Source organism: Idiotropiscis lumnitzeri, chromosome 8, assembly GCF_059441095.1.
Source record: "Idiotropiscis lumnitzeri isolate Australia: NSW breed Sydney's pygmy pipehorse chromosome 8, RoL_Ilum_1.0, whole genome shotgun sequence".
Lineage (NCBI taxonomy): Eukaryota > Metazoa > Chordata > Actinopteri > Syngnathiformes > Syngnathidae > Idiotropiscis > Idiotropiscis lumnitzeri.
The window spans coordinates 13,237,256-13,258,539 of NC_142398.1; the positions used below are offsets into that span (position 1 = coordinate 13,237,256).

The 21,284-nt window shown below is 41.5% G+C and overlaps 2 protein-coding genes and 1 long non-coding RNA gene across 5 annotated transcripts in view; 2 read left to right on the top strand and 1 right to left on the bottom strand.

The window, feature by feature from the left end:
* The first annotated feature begins 3,000 nt into the window (after positions 1-3,000).
* Positions 3,001-4,347, top strand: dand5 (DAN domain family, member 5). The gene is made up of 2 exons (XM_088302395.1): positions 3,001-3,456; positions 4,066-4,347. The coding sequence occupies exons 1-2, from the start codon at positions 3,001-3,003 to the stop codon at positions 4,345-4,347; spliced, it is 738 nt and encodes a 245-aa protein (XP_088158521.1).
* Positions 4,348-8,947: 4,600 nt separating this feature from the next.
* The window catches only part of nfixa (nuclear factor I/Xa), a 165,954-nt gene continuing 153,617 nt past the window's right edge, over positions 8,948-21,284 (top strand). For all 3 annotated transcript variants that reach the window (XM_088301962.1, XM_088301964.1, XM_088301968.1), the window contains exons 1-2: positions 8,948-9,237; positions 9,320-9,420. In XM_088301962.1, coding sequence (XP_088158088.1) covers positions 9,198-9,237; positions 9,320-9,420 — 141 coding nt within the window. In that variant the 5' untranslated portion in view covers positions 8,948-9,197. The remainder of the gene's footprint in view (positions 9,238-9,319; positions 9,421-21,284) is intronic.
* LOC148332248 (uncharacterized) overlaps positions 9,861-21,284 on the bottom strand; it is a 35,355-nt gene continuing 23,931 nt past the window's right edge. The window contains exon 3 of the long non-coding RNA XR_015844597.1: positions 9,861-10,034. This is a non-coding gene — a long non-coding RNA (uncharacterized LOC148332248). The remainder of the gene's footprint in view (positions 10,035-21,284) is intronic.

Sequence of the window (21,284 nt, forward strand, 5' to 3'; positions counted from 1 at the left end):
CTTGTTCTTTTGTTTTATTATTATTAAAAGAGCTGGACAGTCCAGTACAAGGGCGGAATGGTCCAGCCCTCCAGATGCCCATTTTTGACTCGGGGGTGACAAAATTTAAGAAAGGGTTCAATTTAAACAAAGGTAACGGGATGATTTTAGTGCGGCCCACAAATTTAAGAAATGACATCTGTACTGCATATAAGCCATTCCGTTCATCAATGCATACAGACTCTAGACAAGAATCAGCAGTGATGTCCCAACTCCTATCAGTGTGTTTCCTCAAACTTATTTAGCTTCACATCACTGTGACGACAGTACAGGGGACTGCTTCCCAAGCCATACTCTGCCAGCAGTTCTGTCTGTCTGACTACCTATCGAGAACACCTACAGGGGGCTTGTCTTGTCTTTCAATATTTTTGAAGGGGATATTTCTGCATATTCTTGCCTGATTCTTACATTCCGTGCACACTACATGACTCCAAATGCTTAATAAAATCCATCCAAATGCAGCAAAACTATGATTCAAAATGAAATAAACTGTTTTTTTTAAATATCTATTGCACACTCAAAAAATGAAATTAAATAATACATCTCTACTCATTCGTAAATAAATGAGGACAATTAAAATTACATATATGGTTAAAAAAACGGTACTAAAAGACCCCCCAAAAATGTTTCTTGGTTTTGTAATATTTCCGTTTAGAGGATATAAGAGTGGGATATTAGAAAACACTTCCACAATGATACAGTGCCGTTTTGCATCTTAGCAAACTACAAGGGCTGTAATAAAGAAAGACCTTTTTAAAAAAAAAATATATATATATATAAATGCTCATGATTATGTTTGTCAAGCCACAATTTCAACCATTTTGAACATTTGTTTGCAGTGCCCTCTAGTGGGCACAATGTTGTTAAGCGTTTGAAAAACAAATGTCTTTCTGACATTCCTTATGTTCAAATGTCCACACTAACGTGTGGCACGTTCTGGTTCTGGGAGGCCTGTGGTCTCTCTTTTAACACTTGTAGACCTCCATGAGAAAGTCAAACAGTGCCACTATTGGAACTTTGATGGTTGGACGTGTGATCAGGTCACGGCGGGTGGAGCATACTGAAGTGGAATAATGATGAGAGCTCATGTCAGCACTTGTTCTTGCTCTTGTGGGATTCAATGAGCAGGAGGTGACTTGACTGTCACATAAAGTCATTATGGCTTTACAGCCCTCAGGGCGTGAGAACACCGGACGAGCCGTGACGCCGAACGTTAAGGCCCGTTACTTTACAATCGGGCCTCTCACATTCAGAGTTTGGCTTTCCCACATTTTCAACAAAGACTTGAGAGTGCTAGTAAACATTTCTATCTAAAATATAGAAATCTATATGTTCTATATGAAATATTTTTTTTCAATAGAGCAAATTTGCATTGTCATATTTATGAATTACGGGTTAGGATTAGCAATGTGGATTTTTTTTTTCCAGAAACGACATAGCTATAAATTACAACGCATGGCAAATTCCATATAGTGCAAGCTTTTATAGGTTAAAAAAAAAAATGAAGCCATAAAACCATCTCTCATTTAAATTTGCTTTTGACTAGTGTTATTACACTGTTATAGGATTTTTATATTTGTGTTCTGTCGTGATCCCTGACGTCGACTCCAAAATGAATATTGATTCTGAAAAATAATCATTGTAAAATATAAGGAGATGTAATAAATAATAAAAAAGATCAACATGTTAGATTAAAACCACAGTTGTAATTTTTTTTATATCCACCAAAAACAAAAATACCATAAAGACTTAATTATTATATACTGAAGTCTAATAATATATTAAAATAGAATATTAAAATAATGTTTCATTTTTTTAAGGCCGTGTTCTTCAAAAAAAAAAAAAGAAATGCCCAGATTAGCTGTGTTTAACTTGGAAGTACAATACAGTTTCATTCACACTTTTAGAACTCTTTCTTTTCATTTTTGAACTTGTGTTTCAAGTCATTGTTACTTTGCAGTTTTTTTTCTTATAACTAAGTGGAGTGTTAATGTTCACACTGTGCAAAATGTTACTCTGACTTACAATAATATTACATTACATAATACTTGATGGAATAAAGCTTCTGCCTTGTTTTTATTTTTATGAGAAATTAGTCTTACTATGCCATTGTGATTTAATGTTGGTCATGATGGTGTTAGTTGGAGAGAAGTTTTTTTTTAAGGTGTATTTAGTATAACATGTTGAGAACCACTGCTCTAAATGGTATAGCAAAATATAACAACCAGATTAAAAAAAAATTCAAATCTCTATCAACGAGGGTGTGCTTTTTTTTTCTAATTCTAAGAATAAAACTAAAACTGACGTCATTTCGATTCTAACAGGTACAACAAAATTGAAGTTAAATTCTCCAAGGGTGCTGTAAAAAATGTACACAAGTATATCAGAACTGAATTGAGTTAGGCTGTCAAAAGTGATGACTAGCAGCTAAACAATTTTGTCAATATGAAGTACTGTATCATCGTGTGTATATCCTGCATATTTCTTTTGTTAAAAAAAAAAGATTTTAAATTGTGGCAAAAAATGAACCGACACATTTTTACTCTTGATCGTATACGAGAGGTCAATGAAAGGCTGTGTATCATTCTGTATGCCTCACCGGCCAACTTTCATCCATTAAAAACCTCCTTGATTCAAATGTATTAAAACATAGAGCTCTTAATTTGTCTGGCTATTATTTGCTGTAATTGTAGTCAGGCAAATATATGCGACCTGCCTTTTGAAGCTCGGAGTGACATCGGCTGCTCTGCGGGAATTGTGACACCTTCCTTACTTTAAAGAGCAGGTGAGAGCCACCATTGTGTATAAAAGCACTGCTTCCATCACTTTGCCTCAGCACTGACAGCAAGGTCACCATCTGGGTACCTTGAACCAAACCCTTTTTCTCTTATGCTCCCATTTTGTTTCTAGTTTTATTTGACCCGTATAGATTTATGTGAATTAATCTGTTTTAGCGTCACGATGTTGCAGCTCATCATCGTGGTCTTTTCGTCTGCTTTGGCAGCATCTTTCCCGTTCCCTCGCAACACTTTGGAGCACATCCGCAAAGTGTCAAAAGACTTTGAGTCCTCTGGCGGTGGACCCGGTGAGCCTGTCCGCGGCCTCGTGAGAGTGCTGCAGCTGGACCCGCGCACTCTGACCCAATCCGGGCTCTTCGGAAGGGCAGGCCAGGCCCGAAGCTCTAGACCATCTTTCCCCGCCTTCCTGTCCCACGGGCGGCCTGGCCCAAGCCTGAAGGCCCCTACGAGCTTGCTACGCCGCCTGCAGGCTGAAAGACCAGTTGAGATGGAGCACAAGAAGAGACAAGGCCTGCATATGTGGCAGAAGGCCATAGATAAGGGGAACAAGGTCGCTGTGTCTTTACCCGCTAACCTGAAGGACGCCAAACAGACGTGCGCTGCTGTTCCTTTCATTCAGGTAACATCTAATTCACACAATCGTTTATTTTTCCCATTGGATATAATGGAAATAGAAAAAACTAATATATATTTATATATAGATATATATTATATATATGAATATTTCTTTCCCTCCTTTTATGCTCCGCCTGACTGCAAAATGTTCAAGTAATTCATTCTGTTGCAACCTTGGTGTTTAAGTATTTGCATAATGGTGCCTAAATTTGAAGACAGTATCCAAAGATTTCAACAGTATGAAGAGGATCAAACGTATATTTGTGTTTTTATTAGCAGAAAGTGATTACACAGAACTAAAATAAAAGAATTCCAGTCTCGTCTGAACATCTGCAATGAATTTTTGGGTTGTAATTGTGCATGATGTTGACAGTACAGTAATGAGTAGAGGAAATCTATATTAAAATGGAATTAAAACGCCGTACGATGAATGGGCTGCTCTTTGCTGTGGGCGGATGCAGTGCATTGGCCATGATTGACAGTTGTGGGGCTTCATGTCCATAGATCTGATATTGACTTTTCATGCATAGCTTTCGATATTTTCTTAACCCGATAATACTGAGTTGGATCTATTTGTCCCCCCCCCCCACCACCCCTCACCCGACCCCCTTAGCGTGTGACAGCAGAGGGCTGCAGCGTAGTGACGGTACACAACAAGCTGTGTTTTGGCCAGTGCAGCTCGCTGTTCGTCCCGACCGAGGTGGACCCGGCCGGGAAGGGGTCCGGCCAGCGCCCTCCCTGCTCTCGATGCGCCCCCTCCAAGACCCACGCCGTCACCGTGCCCCTGCAGTGCGGCGCCGAGGTGCACCAGCGGCGAGTGATGCTGGTGGAGGAGTGCAAGTGCGAGACGGGTCGCGAGGAGAAGAACGCCGAGGAGGCTTCTCCACACTTGTGAGCGCTTTAAAGGGCAGAATTAACATGGTACAGTTTGGATTCTCCTAAATTCTCATTGTCATATCACCAATCACAGGGCGCATTTGGACAAACAAGCATTGACACTCATGTCCACATCTATGGACAAGTTGAGAGTCTCCAATGAACCTATCATGCATGGTTTTCAAATTGAGTGGAACATTGAGGCACGGGTGCAAACTACTAGCTCACCATGCGCCCCCACAAATGGGTCACAATGGGACCAATATAAATTTTTGGGTATTCGTTTTACCTCAAAAGTTGGGTCAAAATGAATAACCCACAAAACAACCTAAAGAAATGATGGGTTATTCAGTATTGGGTTGAAGGAACACAAATTTAACCCTCAATTTAACATTTAACACTGATATAACTATCAGTGTGGTTGTTTTCTGCAAACCCCCCAAAATTGGGTTGTTTTTGTACAAAAAAAAGCCACAAACTTATTTAACCCCAATAATTTGGTTGTTTTGTGGGTTATTCATTCATTCATTTTTAGGCTAAATGAATAACCCAAAAAGGTGTCAGCCCTTATTTGACCCAAACTGGGTTATTTTTGACCTAACAGTTTTTCAAATCAGTTTCTGTCGCTCGAAAGTGTCAAAATGGCCGCCCCCTGAAATGGACAAAAACAGATGGATTTTACTGCCAAACTCATATTCGACAAACGCAATATTAATCATAATATCATGTTTTAACTAGTGGGCCTGCATGTGTAGGACAAATTGTCAAGAAATTTTTGGGGCATGCCTTCTCCTTTAATACAATGATATTAATAATGAGGTATCCAACAAAATAATATAATGAACATTTTACTATGATATAATAACAATAATTAAAAATATCTACAGTTTATTCATCTTTTTACAGATATTTATTTTAACTTGTCTGTTGGATTCCCTCGTGAGGAGAAGTGGCTCAGATGGTACAACTGGTGAGCACCATGGCCTCACAGTACAGAGGTGAAGGCTTCTATTCCGGCTCCGGCCTTCCAATATGGATTTTAAATGTTCTCCCTACGTGGGTTTTCGCCGGGTACTTGGGTTTCCTCCCACATTCCAAAAATATGCATGGTAGGTTGATTGGAAGCTCTAAATTGTGAGTGTGCGTCGTTTGTCTTTGTGTGCCATGCGAACCAGTCCAGGGTGTACCCTGCCTACCGCGCGAAGACAGCTCGGCAAGTCTCCAGCGCACCCGCAACCCTCGTGAGACGAAGCGGCTCAGATAATGGATGGATCCATAGATTGTGTAGGATCCCGTTTAATTGTGCCTTTGAACCTAATTTTTGTGCCAGATGCCATGTATGTTTTAGTAATTGACTGTATAAAGTCTGAACGCCTTGTTCAGAGGACTCACGAGGCTTATTCAAGCTAAACGTTGACAACGTGATGTTGTCGTTTACTTTCCAGACAGTTCACAGCGGACGTGTGTCTCCGTTCAGGCAACCTTTGACGTATCCAAAGGGGAATATTGTGATCCATTAAAAAACAAAAGAGATTGTTCAACCCGCTCTTTGCCTCTTATTTTCCTGCCAACACGGAATTAAAAATGCAATTTCGTTTGTATGCAAAGCTCTAGTGAGAACATAAAGAGGGGTTTGTTGTTGTAGCCTCCACCCCCACTTTGTAGCCAACCACTCCTGCATGCAAGTTCTCAGCTCCGATGTTTTATTAAAAAGCCTCATTCTGCACACTTTTAGCACATCGTACTTCCAAGTGAGAGCGAGTGCGCTATTGGGCTCGGGTACTTAGCAGTAAGCAAACATAATTGTTTCAGCATGCTCCCCTTGAATTATGTATAGGAAGCACCTCTTCTCATGGCCAATCTTTCTTTCAGTGGAGTTGTGGGAATTTGAGCATCATTCACCACAGATGCGCTCCAAACCGGAGGGTGCGCTTGATTATGTGCTCCCATAAAACCTATTATTCATTTATAGCCTGGCACCTGGGCTTGGTAAAGTGAACTCATCCCGCACATGCCGACATGGACTCCCAGAGGAGCGTCAAAAGAAGGGGGCTCTTTACGTAGCTTTGGCACGCCGTCGAAACGCATGCTTAGGCGGCCATTTGCATTCACGTGGGGCTCTCGGCGAAAGTGAAAGCGCTCATTCGCGCTACTGGGGGGGGGGGCATTGAGCTCCCCCTGATTGCATTAGCATGTGATTAGCATTTTGGGTTGATGGCTATATTTTTCAAGATTGATGGGTCAAATATTTGCTCAGGTCTTATAGATGAGGAATTAGGGGCCACTTGTTTTGTACTCACTACCCCCTTTTTTTTCTTTATTCCCCTCAGTCAACTTTACACAGAAAAATCATGTGTGTGTGACCAGTCATCCCTTTTGTCTCTCTTCTCACCAAAAAAAAAAAAAAAAAATCGTAAAAAAAATTGAGAGGGTGCTTATCGGTGGAACAAACAAGGTGCAAACAAGAAAGCGCACCACTTAGCGCGACAGATGTCTGGCGTCTTTTTTTTTTTTTTTCGCAGAGCACTCCTGCGTCATTAAGTATGGCCTGGTTCCCATGGTGAACGAGAACGCAAGGAGCAAAAAAAAAAATTAGGAGGGCCTGGTGCCAAGTCCGCCGCCTCGGGGATCAGATCAGCGTCATGGGGTGCTAAGTGGCCTAGTTAGCGCTTTAAAACAGCACACTCAAGCTGCCTGCTCTGTGAGCGCCTTTTAACTGTCACACATGCAACTTGCTGGGTGGAGTGTGTGATGTGTGTGTGTGTGTGGGGGGGGGGGCACATCATATCAGTGCTGTCAAGGTGGAGTTAGGATTTATCGCCCATTTGATTACATTTTATGTTTTAGCGTAATGGCACACAAAAAAAGGTAGGGTAAGGTGGGTAGTTCAGGTTCTGGTTCTTTTCATCCAAGGTTGGGTTAATTTCTTTTGTATATAAAACAATGTCATTTGAGATACAATTTTTTTGAAGGTACAGGCTATGGTCACAGAACTAATGCAACTTGTGTCTCAAGACACCACTGTACCCACTGTCATATATCCTTTATCCTCAGCGAGGAGCTGAGCCGAGATGAGTCTCCATGAACAGCGTGTGTATTCGACTTATACTGCCCCCAAGTGGCCAAAGTTGGCACACCGGAAGGAGTTGCAAAATTTAACTGATACAATTTGTGACAAAAAAACTTTTACTTTTACTTTTTATTCTATGATGTCATTAACGTATATTTTTATGAAGTTATAGAGAAATCACACCATAATACATTTTTGTTTGGTTGTGTGTCGTGAGATTTCTTTCGGATGCAAAATGTGAGTCTTGATCTATAAAGGTGAGCATGATGCTGATGGCGAAGGGGCAGACTTCTTTCATCCACTAGGGGACTCTGTTGCTTCTAAATCGACCCAGTAGACTGGACCAGATTTAGGAGATCAACCCTTGGGTCTGGCATGGGGAAGTGAAAGTAAACAGCGGTCCAGCTTGCACTCAGTCAAGGAATTGTTACGGTGGAGCAGCAGTAATATTAATGTCATGTTCAGTCATTCGCCAGACGCCATTTTGTCACCTACATTCCCCCAGCGGTGCTTTCTTGCTGGAGGTGTCAGGTTCTGGGCGTCAGGGTGTCTGGACCACGGCTTTGCTTCTGCCTCCCCACTGATGCGGTGCTACATGCCCAGTGTGTGGTGCGAGTCTGGACCAGCTGGCCAGAGTTGGCGTTGCTGGAGAAGGTACCCCGGGCTAAGCCTGCCAGCCTTTCTGTCTGGATGCCAAGCCGCAAGCCCACCAGGCTGCCTGTTGGCTACCGAGTAGGACGCAGATAGGTGAGGCCTGGTGATCTGGACCACATCAAAGTTTGTCATTGGTGATGTCCTTCTACGCTTTTACCACTGTGTTTAGACCACAACCACTAAAAAACAGACAAACAAACAAAAAAAGGTTGCGTGTGTGCGTGTGGCTCTTTCGCCACGTCTGAGCGGGAAACAAGGATTTCAATGAAGCAGCAGGAAACATGCTCTCATAGTGAACTTCATGAGCTGACTATATATAAATAAACATATTTTTCAAATTTTTTTTAAAATTACAATTAAATATCCAAATATAGCATGTCATTACATTTGCTGCAAATTTTAAAATGCCAATTTTAATTTAATGCAAATTTTTTTTTCTACTATTATTTTGAAAAGAAAACCGCTCTTGTTTTCTGTTTTCCTTACAAAAAAAGTTAATTGAGTCATTTAGGAGACAAATTATTAAGGAGACAAATTATTAGAAAAAGAAAAACAGAATTAAACATTTATGGATTCTCTGTACTTTTTTTGTAACTGCAAATATTGAAGTGAAGCAATTCACATTCAAATCCATGATATTCAGATTCAGTTTCTCGTGGCACAAATATCAGCCCATAAATGAGGTTTTTGACTTTAGTTTCATGTTTTGCCTTCTGTTCCTTGTGTTCCTGTTTTGCCTTGTGTCCACCTATGTTCATTTACCTGAGCCCGAGTGCTAACCAATCAGCGGCATCCAACACTTAGCGTCTTGTCCAGTTGTTCCTCGTTGTCTCGTTAATTTGTTTGTATTTAGTTCCCTGTTTGCGGTCAGTTCATTGTCCTGCTCTGATGTCCTTGTCAGCATCCATGGCAAGCCCTCCTGTCCTGTTTTTGACGGCTGTTACCAAGCCTGTTTTTTGTGGCTAGTGTTTGTTTTGTACTGTTTTCCTTTTTGTTTCCCTTCCATTATTTTACTCCTGCCTCACTTCCCTGCGTTTGGATCCTCCTCAACCTGCACGAACACCCTGACTGAATGTAGGCTAGCTCGGTGGCTACATAAAACAACACCAACATGAACCTGTGTGCTCTTGTATGCCCCCTCCAATATGGCTGCCACAGTCACTCTGTGGGAGGCTAGAGGCAAAGGTATGTGGTTGTTTTATGTTTAGTTTAACAGTAAACTTCAACTGTGAATGGCATTAAACATCTTGAATTCTCGTTTATGAAGAATTCTTCATAGTCTGCCAAACTGCTGCTTGTTGTGACGTGGGATGCGTTGAATTGACTGCCGCCAAACAGCATCCAGCATTTCAGGAAGAGCATAAAAAGGTGACTAGGTTATTTTATTTATTTATTTATTTTTTTAATGGGCTCCATAAAAAAATGTTTAACTGTACTCAGCAGTGCGGAGATGGATGCTCAAAACATGTTCATTCACAACATTCAGGCTGCCCTTAAGAATATTTTGTGTTCTGTTAAACCTTGTGTGATTTATTGCTAATTAGGAAAGTGAAATTATTTTTCTTCATCTGTGTGTTCACATGGATTGTTGCTTCAGCGTGGCAACAGGCGGTGGGTGATGATGACGATGATATGGGACAATAATGATGATATGTTGCTATGACAGGTGTGTTCACATGCCTTGCAGGTGATGTCTCTCATGCTCACTTAGCTAATGAGTCCAATTAAAGTAATTAAGAGCTGGCACGGGGAAACCTGCCCCCACCCCTCCATTCTCCCCCTGCCCTGTCACATCAACAAAACATCACGCAGCCTGCACTGCTCCATGTCATCAACACTTTGTCTCCTTTCTATTGTCCCACTGTCTTCTTTTCCGTCTTCCTCCCGTATCCTTCATCGCATTCCGTGACTCTAAAATGAGCGCGCACTTCACATGCACTTAAGAGACACTGCTTGTCACAGCGGTGAGCAAAGGAGAGGGCCTGCAGGAGAAAGAGCGCAGTTTGAGAGGGTGAGGGGAGGATGCCAAGCCAGGCCCTAATGAGGGGAGAGATAATTGTTTTGTTTTGTTAGGCAGGAGGTGCTGGGGGGTTCGAAATGACATGCCACACATGGTTTTTGGATGACGTGCAAAGGGAGGGGCCGCGGGATGTGGGCTTGATTCAAACGTGGTGTAAAAAGGGAATTGGATTCTAGAAGTTTTTATTCATCACACCAATAAATTGGAGAGTTGCAATCGAGGATGAAAACTGTTGAAAATTTATATTCCTCAAGCACAATGTTAATCGGAAAATTGCGTTTAGACTAATCATGCCCCATACAACATTTTGTTCTCAAGAAATCCATCCCTTTTCTTTTGTGGAAAGGATCAAGGGCGATGGGAGCTTAGTGTAACCGTAATGTAAAAAAAAAAAAAAAAAAAAGTCTCAAAACCATTTAACCCACATATGCCCATTATATCTAATAATGGTGAACATCATGTTTTCCATAAATTGAATACGGTCCTCTGAGGATTTTATAAAAAATGATGTTCTCCCATCTTCAGGATAGACAAGTAGCCATATGGTGGACATTAAAAATAGCTGCAACAACAATAAAAAAAAATAAAAAAAAATCTGTTTGGTCATGCATGCACTTGTCTCCTACACAAAATAGCCTCACTGTCAAAATAAACATTCATAGATTAATCACTCAGTACATAAATTGTGATAGTGAGAAGGGCCCACATCTGGATGTAACTTATACTGCCACATCTGCTCACATTTATAAAAGTGTATGAAAGTTTGCTTTTATTTCTCGGAATGTGACGAGCGCGCCGGCAGCGCAAAAATCACCTTTGCAGACCACATTTTGACGGAAAAAAAGGACTTTGATGTGAACACTATATTTCCTTCATATGTCTGAAAAAAAAGTTTGAGAAAAATGGAACGGGACAAGTTGGCTTTGTCTTTTATGTCACATTGGGGAAAAATAGAGACGCAGGTTTGGTGACCTTTCTTGCACGGGGAGAGAGAAAACGCCAAAATGACATCTGAGCACACTTTGGTAATCTGGCGGCTCGGGACGCGGGTGGGCTGTGCTTTGCGAGCCAGGGCGGCGAACCAGCTCCAGACGCCTGTCACCGCTCCCGCGAAGATAGATGGCGTCGTTACACAGCCGCCATCATGCTGTAGCTCATCTGGAATCCTCCAATCATCATGAGATGAAGCTGAATTTGACGGCGCTCTCGCTCTTTATTTGTTTTAACATTAATCAACAGTCATACAAATGTTAATAGGCCGTATTTAGTCAAATGGCCAATTTTCATCTGATCTGCAGTCATTTTGTCTGATGTTACTAGGCAACCTAAAATGAATACAGAACAGCGACAGACATTGCTAACTTATTCAGCACCGCAATAACGCATCATAACATAACGCCGTGCGGAATTACACTCGCGTGATTGCGAACAGGATCCATACAAGTCGCCACTAGGCATTAAGGACAGATGGAGCTGCAGCCTCTCCAGGCCACCAGATGCTGATGTTTATTTTTTTTCCCGTCTCCCCAATATCCTTTCATTTGCCATGTGGAATTATTATTGGTCAATCTTAACTACAGAGTACAGTTTGCAGTTGACAAATTTGTAGGCTATTAAAGTCTCCATAGTATCTCACTAAGCTACTGTAATGCAGCAGCAGACTCATAATTGCAGTCAAAATTTGTATAAAAAACACTTCCCCATTAAAATAAAACAATTACAGTAATTTCCCGAATTTATGAGACATCCCTATAAAACACTGCCCCAAAATCACCCTCAAAACCCTTTTTTTTAAATTTTTTATGTATGATAGGGTCGTCCAATTGGCTGGTTTTAAATTGATTAAAAATTCAAAACGCACCGATGAAGTATAAGGCACACCACTCACATCTCTCTAACCAGCCATCTGATTGGCTGAGGCTGATAAACTCCCAGAATGCCTCAGTACTGTTTTTGTGGTATTTTAATTTCTTTGTTTCATTGTTCGCCTGTATGCTGTTCAGAGATATTTATGGTTTTGATTTGAAACCGTGACTCTCAGGAGTGTGGTGACCAGTGACATCCCTCCCCTGAAGTTGCCCATTAGATGTGTTGGACACTTTCGAGTCCACTGTATGCGCTAGAAAAATCAAGTCCAAAATTATTTGCCCTAGTAAATAACAGGTAGGCCAAAAACTCAACAAATCTTTTCTTTCTTCTGTTTCATTTCAGGTTTCATTTGGACAAACATGAATCGATCAGTATTTGACACTTAGGCTTTGGAGTTCTTGTGAGCTCATTTCCTTGCCCAAGGCTTGCCAATTGGCTCCGCATTGTAAAACTGCTGCCTGGCAAGAAGTTTTCCTGTCCCTGCCTGTAGTTCAGCTCCAATTTGAGAAGCTTTATGGCCGCCACTCCGCTCTAACACTTATACACGTAGAATTTATGCCATCCATGACAAGTTTCATGAACCATAATCTGTTCTTGGAAAACCACGGAGCGGAAGGCCTGCTACTACAACCACAAATGAAAACACGGAACACGGAAGGAAATCTACCCACAGTACTGTACTAGAACTCAATGAAAATCTTTACCCTTACCAACTTCAGGTTCATGTTCAAAAGCTTCAAACAGAAGATTGCACTGCTTAGTAACCTCCAATATAAATACCTAGTTGTGTTGGATCCGTGTGACGAAACTTGACGGTGAACTGCACAAAGGGCTAAAAACCATTTTAGTAGTATGTTGATGGGCTCTGGTCTTTACAAATGATAGCTCAAATGAAATAAAAAGGAAATGTATGGTGACTTTTGGGTCATCTTGTTTGAGTTTCCAAAATTTCAGGAAAAATGACTTTCTCTAAGGTCGACTAAAACTTCGACAAAATCGTGAAATCAATGAAAATCAATTCTTACAATAACAACAAAAAAAGGGTTTTCTACTGTTGCTTTATCAGGGTTGGGTAACTTAAATGAGTAGAGGGGCCACAATTTCCCCCTGTGCTCGGTAGGGGGCACATAGTAACAGGTACTTTTTGCCAGATGTATTACAAAATAAATAAATATGCATACGTATATGTCAGATTTCTTTTTAAAAAAATTTTTTTATTGAACATATATACATAATGGAATTCCTTTTTCCTGCACGAAGGACACTGGTGAATAAAAGTTACTATACAAGAACCGTACACAACTGCACACAGCAACCAAGTTTTGTGCATTTTTTTTTTACCAAAATCATCCATCCATCCATTATCTGTTCCGCTTCTCCTCACAAGGGTCACGGGCCGGCTGGAGCCTATCCCAGGTGTCCACAGGCAATTGGCCAGGTACTCCGGGGACTGGTTGGCAGCCATTCGCAGGGCACACAAAGACGAATAACCATCCGCGCTCGCAATCACACCTAGGGACAATTTAGAGTGTTCAATTAACCCACCACGCATGTCTTTGGAATGTGGGAGGAAGCCGGAGTACCCGGAGAAAAACCACAGAGGCATGGCGAGGCAGATGTGCTCACCAGTCGCCCACCAAAATCAAATCACTGCAAAATTTAGTATTATTACTATGTTTACCTTGCATGTCATTCCAAATGATCAAACCTCCTCAATTTGTTGCATAGGGCAGTACAAGACTCTGCGTATATGCAACTAAGCAATATTTATTTATGTTCCAACTTAAAACCATGCAGTGGAACCACAATATTCACAGTGGACAGGCACCTGGGCGGCCTGTGAGTAATGCAAAAAACGAAAAAGCTGATTAACCCCAATATTAATTTTTCACAAAAAACTGAGGGTGACACCCCCCCAAAAAAATCTTAAATATTGAACAAAAATATATGTAAAATGTTGCATCCGTATAGGCCGAACCGCGAGTCAGTTAATTTTTTTTTTCACTAATTGAGGGGCCACTCAAGGTGTGGGCATGAGTCGGTAGTTGCCCACTCCTGACCTACATAGTTTTTTGTTTCTAAAGCGCAGTGTCACGACAACTTATCCTGTGAGTGGGAACTGATCCCACACAGCCTGCACACATTTCAGGCGAATGTCCCACTGCACCATCAGGAACTAAATTTCAGCTGTTATCTGAATTTTACACATGAGCAATACTCAAAAATATGAATTAGTTTGTCAGCAAATTTTATGCTTTATCGCTTTTCCATCTTATTGGCAGCACTTGTATGATGTTAAAATGTTATTTCAAACATTCCATTTACACTTAATAACGGCATTATGTTGGCCATATCTTAACCCTAAATGATCTTTACTTCTCTTAGTTCCTGTAAAATTTTCTGTTTTCCAAACATGAAGTTTCTAAAAAGGCCTGCGGTTGATGGTCCAACATCTCGAATGAGGAGCCGTGATTTAATAGCAAAAATAAAGTGTTAGTCTCCTAATCTTTTTATAGTGTTGTTATTGGAATAGTTTCCTGCCAGTGGCGGTTTGTCAATCAAGCAGACAAGTGCGTTCGAATGCCAATATTTTGCAGGGCACAAACCGGTGTGATTCATGAAATCTGCCTAGCAACAAGCGGCCGTAGAAATAATAATCTTGTCATCTTGTTTGCCAGCTAAAATTCAATTTCATCATGTGACTTTTATGTTGTCCTTGCAGATTAATGTCGTCTTGTCGGAGGCGATGTTAGACTAAAAACGCATCCGACAGTCAGGGAGAATACTGCAGTGTCCCTTCTACCTTTTCACATAAAACATCAGCGATCCATAGCAAGAGACATCTTGCCAGCCTCTCAGATTCAAGAAGGGTGTGCCAGAGTGTGTAAAAGAGGAAGATTGAGAGAAGTGGCCAGTGATGCTGCAATGTTGAAATGAGATAGGCTGAGTGAGCGAGTGTGTGTGTTTTTGGGGTACAGAGGAGGGGTGCAGGTGGCACTGAGCTGGCGTGGGCCCGGACTCTCTGTCCCCTGGCTGTGCCAACCTCCATCTGTCATCAGCAGGAACATCTGCAGCCCAAGGTGCCCTTGTCGCCCAGCGTTAGAGTAACGAGTTTGGCGTTTCCATTAGTCCGCCGCCGTCGCCTGCTTCGGCGTGGGCCAAGATCGTGGCATTTTTTAGGTGTGTGCTTGTGTGTGTCTAGATAGCAGGCCGAGGATGAGAGAGCAAGCTGGAGATTTGTTTGTTGGTTAGTGCGACTGTGTGTGTGCGTGTGTGTGTGTGTGTGTGTGTGTGTGCCAGAACAACATGGCAGCACGGCACATTGACCCAGCTGGGATGAGCCGGCATGTCGAGTCATGTCCCCTCCTGATGAGAGCCGGTGCCCAGTGCGCTCATGCCACTGCCAGACCTCCGCGCTCCTCTCTTCACCATCCTCACATCTTCCCGTGCCCCATCTGTCCTCCCCCCCCACCCTCTCCGCCCTCACTCGTCCCTCACTCACCCCTATGACATCCCTCCTTTCCTCCCCCGTGCTCCTCACACTCACTCTCCTCCGCATCTGAGCCATTCTCACTTTTTTTTTTATCTTCCTGTTCCCAGAAAACAGATGGTACTTCTTTCCCGCTTCTTTTCATCCTTGTCTCTGTGCACCCCCCCCAAAAAAAATCCACCCCTCCCCTTCCAAACCTCCAACCCTCCTTCCACCTTGTCCCTTGTTTCTTCAGCATCACTCCACTCCCATCGGCCAATCGCTCAGGTTTTCGACATAGAATATATACTTTTAAAATTTTGAAATATACCAGAGAGCCACTAAGGTATTTGGCAGCTAAACAAGAAAATGGCCTCAATAGTGATCAAAATGATTTTATAATAAAACACTTTGATAAAATGTCTAGATAGAGTTCACAAAAAAAAAAAAAAACAGTTTGTCTTATACAGTTTATGGGTGTGCTTTTGAGAAAACTTGTGCGACTTGTGCTCTTTAGTGTAGACGGCATCGGGATCATTTTTCATCGATAGCGCACGCGCGCTTCGTAAAAACTGGCACATCTTGATTTTCGTGTCGGGGCAAGTCTAGTTGACTGTGTTTGGGAATTTGGCAGCCCGCAATCCACCATGCTGGGCATTCCAGTGGACCGAGGGCGTTTTCTTTGATATGCACCTGACAATTTGGTGACTGGAAGTAGACTACACCTCAGATTGTCTCGGAGCAGGTCTAAGTTGCGGCGCAGGTGGTGTGATGCAATTTTAGCAAATTTGCTCAAGGTGCAGGCCGACAGGTTCTGAGCTCCGTTTGAGTCGACAGCACCTCTGCTGGTTGCAGACAAGTTATAAACCCCATTTTAACTCAGTTGCCTCAACGTGCCAGCACGGTGGAGTCGTGGTTGGCACGTCTGCCTCACAGTTGAGAGGTCCCGGGTTCAAATTTTGGATCAGGCCCTCCTGTGGGACGTTGGCATGTTCTCCCTAACCACAAATGGGTTTTTCCCCAGCTACTCCGTTTTCCTCCCACGTTCCAAAAACATGCATGTTAGTTTTATTTGTGGTTCGAAATTGTGCATCGGCGTGAATGTGTGAATTGTTGTATGCATTTTACTGGCTGGAGACCTGTCCAAGGTTTAGTCTGCTTCTCGTTCTCGTCATCTGGTACAAGCTCCAGCTCAACAAGCACTATGGAAGGTCTTATATGCTTTTGATCCATAATTGATCAAGGTGCAGAAATGTGTTAAGTTCCTGAAATTAGAGGGTGCAACCAATTAAATGACACATATGGAAACATTCAAACCAATGCTATTTACCCAAAGTGTATATACATTGTCCTCGCTTTTACATGACTTTTGATTTCTCCTTAATGTGCTCGACAGGACTCCACTCTCAGCAACATGACTGCTGTTTGTGTTTGCAAACACATGGTGGCTCTAACGAGCAGCAATCTGTCTGCACATTAATGAAGCCGAGCCTTGGCTGCAATTGTGTCAATTACCCGCAGAATACTAATCAGAGCAGCACCGAAGGAGACAAGATGGATTATTCTTTTTTTCATTTGTGCTCTTACTGCTTCATGAATCAGTTTAGGCATTTCATGACTTTTTGACTCATAACCTTCTTTTAGCCAAGAAAGAGTCATCTCAGAACGTGAATGCGGCTTTTCTTTCTCACTTTTGAGACCAGTCACTTTGAAAATGAGATTTTTTTTTCCCAACATTTTTTTTTCCAACTTGGCACATCCCTTTCCTGGCCCTATCAACACTTAAAAAGTGTCGTTGAGAGCGAGCGAGTGAGATGAAGCAAGGGGAAGCGACAACTGCTAATCAATAAGATTTCTGCAACCTCTTCTTTTTACACCCCCCCCCCCCCCCCCCCAAGAGGCCCGTGGCATTCAAGACGAGCCAAGACGAGCTTGGCATTGTAAAGCACGCCTTAAAAAGAAACACCTGCGAGGTGGAAGACTTAAAAAAAAAGTAGAGAGAGAGAGGGAGAGATAGAAAGAGCGAAAAATCCTGCTTTTCGCAGCTCTTAAAAATGTTGGCAAATGTTCCATGGCTTTTTCTGGGAACAAAACAGTAAAGAAAAAGCTCTCCCATGCAAGTGAAGACAAAAGGGGATGCTTTTCCATAGAGACGGGAGGTGTCATTACACTTGAGACGCTTGCCAGATTTGGACTACATCTTATCCGCCCCCCACCCCTTACTCTCACTATCTATACCGTCTTCATTTATTAGACAAACAAAATAATAAATAGTGTGTGTGGTTTTTTTCAAGTGGGTATTTGGGAAAGGGAGACAAAGATGTCGTGCGACGTGGCGAGGGATGGAAGTGGCGAGCGAGGGCGAACGCAAACAGATGGCACTCTTGGCATGCGGAGCTCTCTTAAATCTGTTTCTGCTGTGTTTCCTCATGTGCACGAGGCTTTAACCCCGTGCTAACCTGTGTCCTGGCTTGACCCGCAACCCCAACTGCTGTTTGTACTTGTGTACTGCATGCTCTGTGTCCGAGAATGTGCGTGCATATGCCTCTGTGTCCTGCATGCTTTCCTCCTTGAAAATGGAGTCCTTCACTTAAATAATGCAGTCTGGATTATTTTAATGACAGCAAGTGCGCAGAATATATGATTCAGTAAACCAATCTTTAATACAGCATCTACAGCAACGGGTTCAAACTTTTTTCGTCTTGTGTAAACCAAAACCTTTTGTGCCATGAATACCTCATCATGAGTCTCCAAATAGGATGCAGCGCAACTGATCATTAAATAAGAATGTTTTTTATTTCATATTCTTAATTAGAACATAGAATTCTCTGGCATAGTCTTTTTTTTATACTAATTAAACAAGCAAAACAATAAGTTGCCTGCAAGAAAAATCAGATGGATAAAAAAAATACAAAATAACTCAAGTACTAATATGCCTTTGTTATAGTCTTGCATAATTTACCCTGCAAAAAAACGAGGTCCTTTGAATTAGTCCCCTTTATCAAGCAGGCATTAAAACTTTTAGTTTTAGAAACAAAACACTCAACAAGTATAATATTCAGACCCATTCTGGCAGTTTTACTTTCTTTTCATCAGTCATTTGAGCTTTAATGAGACACTTGAGCTGTTGTGATTTTGGCACGTTTGGGCCGCAGGTTATTGTCTTCCAGGGGCGGGTGGCTAGTTGTAGCACACATACCGTTTTATTGACAGGCTTAGGAAATTACTGTGGATATTAACCTTGGAAAAAATGTAAAAAGAATTCCACATATCCCCTGCAATGTGCTTGTGAGCATAAGTGCTTCATAAAATGGAAGTCTAGTATATTGAATGCATATATTACCATTGAGTTTTGTTTTCACTGTCCTGAGTTTTGATTGTGACCTTTGAGATCTGCATGATAAATGTTTTCAAAATTACATTACAGTTCATATTTTTATTTTGTTTTATTCAATATTTTTAATGACTTTCTGTCAGGGACATCATTTCGTTATGCCTCTTATTTTGATTGATAGCTATAATTGTGCACAAATATGTGGGATACACTGCATCTGTTTACATTTGATATTTTTTGTAGCGGCAGTGGGCCTGCTGGATGCATTTCGTCTAATGTCACTTCCAAATGTGAAAATGGGAAGCAGTCATTGTATGTTGCAGTGATTGGAAAATGAAGCTTTTCTGTTCAACATTGGGTGGAAAGTACACTGATTTAACATTTCTTAAACGCCTTTAATAAACAAACAGTGCCATCTATACAAGAGACAAAAAATACAACTGTTTCATGAAGCAAATGTCAAGCTTCATTTACCCATCACTAGAGTCTCATATATAAAGAATAATATATTGTTATATCACCCAGCACTAGTTTCATTATATGGCTAATAATTCACAACACTGTTGTGATATATTTAGTTATTTTTTTTCTGTACGGATTGTTTTTACAGTGCAATAAGACAGGAGGAAAGAGTATATAAAAGACAGAGAAATACCTAAGTTGTGGGATAATTTCAGTTCACGCCTAATAGAATAAGTGAACGTGCAATGTCCCCATTGAAAGTTCTAACCAGCTTAAGTGACCCAACTGCTCGTCTGCAGTAAAATACACGTTATTAGCTATTTAAATACCACCGCAAATTAGAAAAAAATTTAAATCCCGCCACCCGTCGAAGGATAAACACAGCCGGTTATGCACTTTTAATCGCATTATTGAATAAAGGTAGAAAAAAAATTACAATAACAACAGCCAGGTAAATGACAATAATATAGTCACGCACACGGAAAATACTCAAATAAAAAAGTAACAGTTGTAAAACGTCAACTCAATAAAGCAACAAGTAGCAATAATAATGGAAGCTTGCCAGTTGACATTTCGCTCCGTGACAAACTTTAAAGGAGTGAACCTTTTCATCAGCATTGCGCTTGACAGTCAGATACTGCGCAGACGACCAACATCCATCTTCGGTGTAAATGATGAGATTTGATTCAAAGCATAAACAAACCTCTTTTAAGTTGGTTAAAAACAAGGCATCAAGACTTCGGCACTTTTGTATCTCATTTTATCAGTAGTTCCTCATTAGAACAGTAGAACAGTGTGCACCAAAGTGCTGAGGTTTATTTTTGTTTCCAGAGTCTCCACTCGCTAAATAGGAGGCAGAACCCTTGGCTATCAAACGTCTCTCCCGAGGGACTATCATCTGTTTTAAGTCCAAAAGACAGAAGACAGATATCCTCTCTAGAAAGGAGGCGTAAAAGTTTCCTGTTTGATAGAGGTGCCTTGAATCATCCACGTCAGACTTTTGGGGCTCATTTTCCAGCAATTCTTTTAAATTGTTGATTACTGCCAGGAATGCACCCGTGCCAGTTTTCAAATACAGAAATTTCGATGCAGGTACTCGCTAACACAAAGTAACGATAGTTGAGAACGCCATTATGTCTTGCAATTGTGATGAAAGTGTCTTTGATTAAATATTATTCTAACACATGGCTCTTCTTTCACGCAAATATAACAAATGAAATATGTACGGTCGACTCTTTAGAAGAACAACCTGCCAAACATGCCTTTCTCATCTTTTTGTCTCACAGTAAGCGGCACTAAGTACTATTTGTATACAATTATTGGCGTGGTGACAAAGAGAAATGTTGCGTGGCTGCGAAACCTCAACAGAAAAAAAATGTTGTGGTTGTCAATGTAGTATTATTGTTAGAAGAACGGATGAGCAAAACTGATACTAGCTACCGGCCTTACTTCAAGCTATCGAGTAATCCTCAAGGCTGCCGATACCATTTACTGATACTCAGGGTGCCTGCGACTGGCCATTCTACTCTCAGGAAATGTTCATTTTGTTTCTGGATTTTTGTATGACTTTTGCGCCATACTTTATGTATAGCGATCTTAAGGAAAGAATTACACGCGTGTAACCAAGATTCAGAATATTCGGCTACTCCAATTTGGAAACTTTCCGTATACATGTCTTTTCTTTACTACTTCCAAATGGAAAAAAAAAGGAAGAATACTTATTGTTCCGTATGACCCTATTTGCTTAACTTTACAGAAGTGCTTATCGTGAGAATACAACGTCTAACACCTGGTGTGTCGACCGACTATTAGGGACACTTCCGTCTCTGTGTGAACACGTACATTCATGCGCTGACTCCCATAGACGCTCGATAGATTTTACTCAATGCGCATTACTTATATGTGTGTGTGTCTGTGTTTGTTGGGGGGGGCGATGGTGGTGTGAAGTCATTTGCATAATCTCCTATTTAAAGGAGGGATGTGCTGGAAGCTGGGTGGAAGGGGGGGTGGGGGGGGGTGATGGTAAAGGGCTGGGACTGGGGAGGCGGGAGGGTGTACAAAGTGTCTATTGTGCAGTC

Excerpts from the sequence above, each read along its gene's own strand:
- dand5 (XM_088302395.1), top strand. The coding sequence starts at position 3,001 with ATGTTGCAGCTCATCATCGTGGTCTTTTCGTCTGCTTTGGCAGCATCT. Across the intron at positions 3,457-4,065 it reads CTGCTGTTCCTTTCATTCAG|CGTGTGACAGCAGAGGGCTG; the intron begins GTAACATCTAAT and ends CGACCCCCTTAG.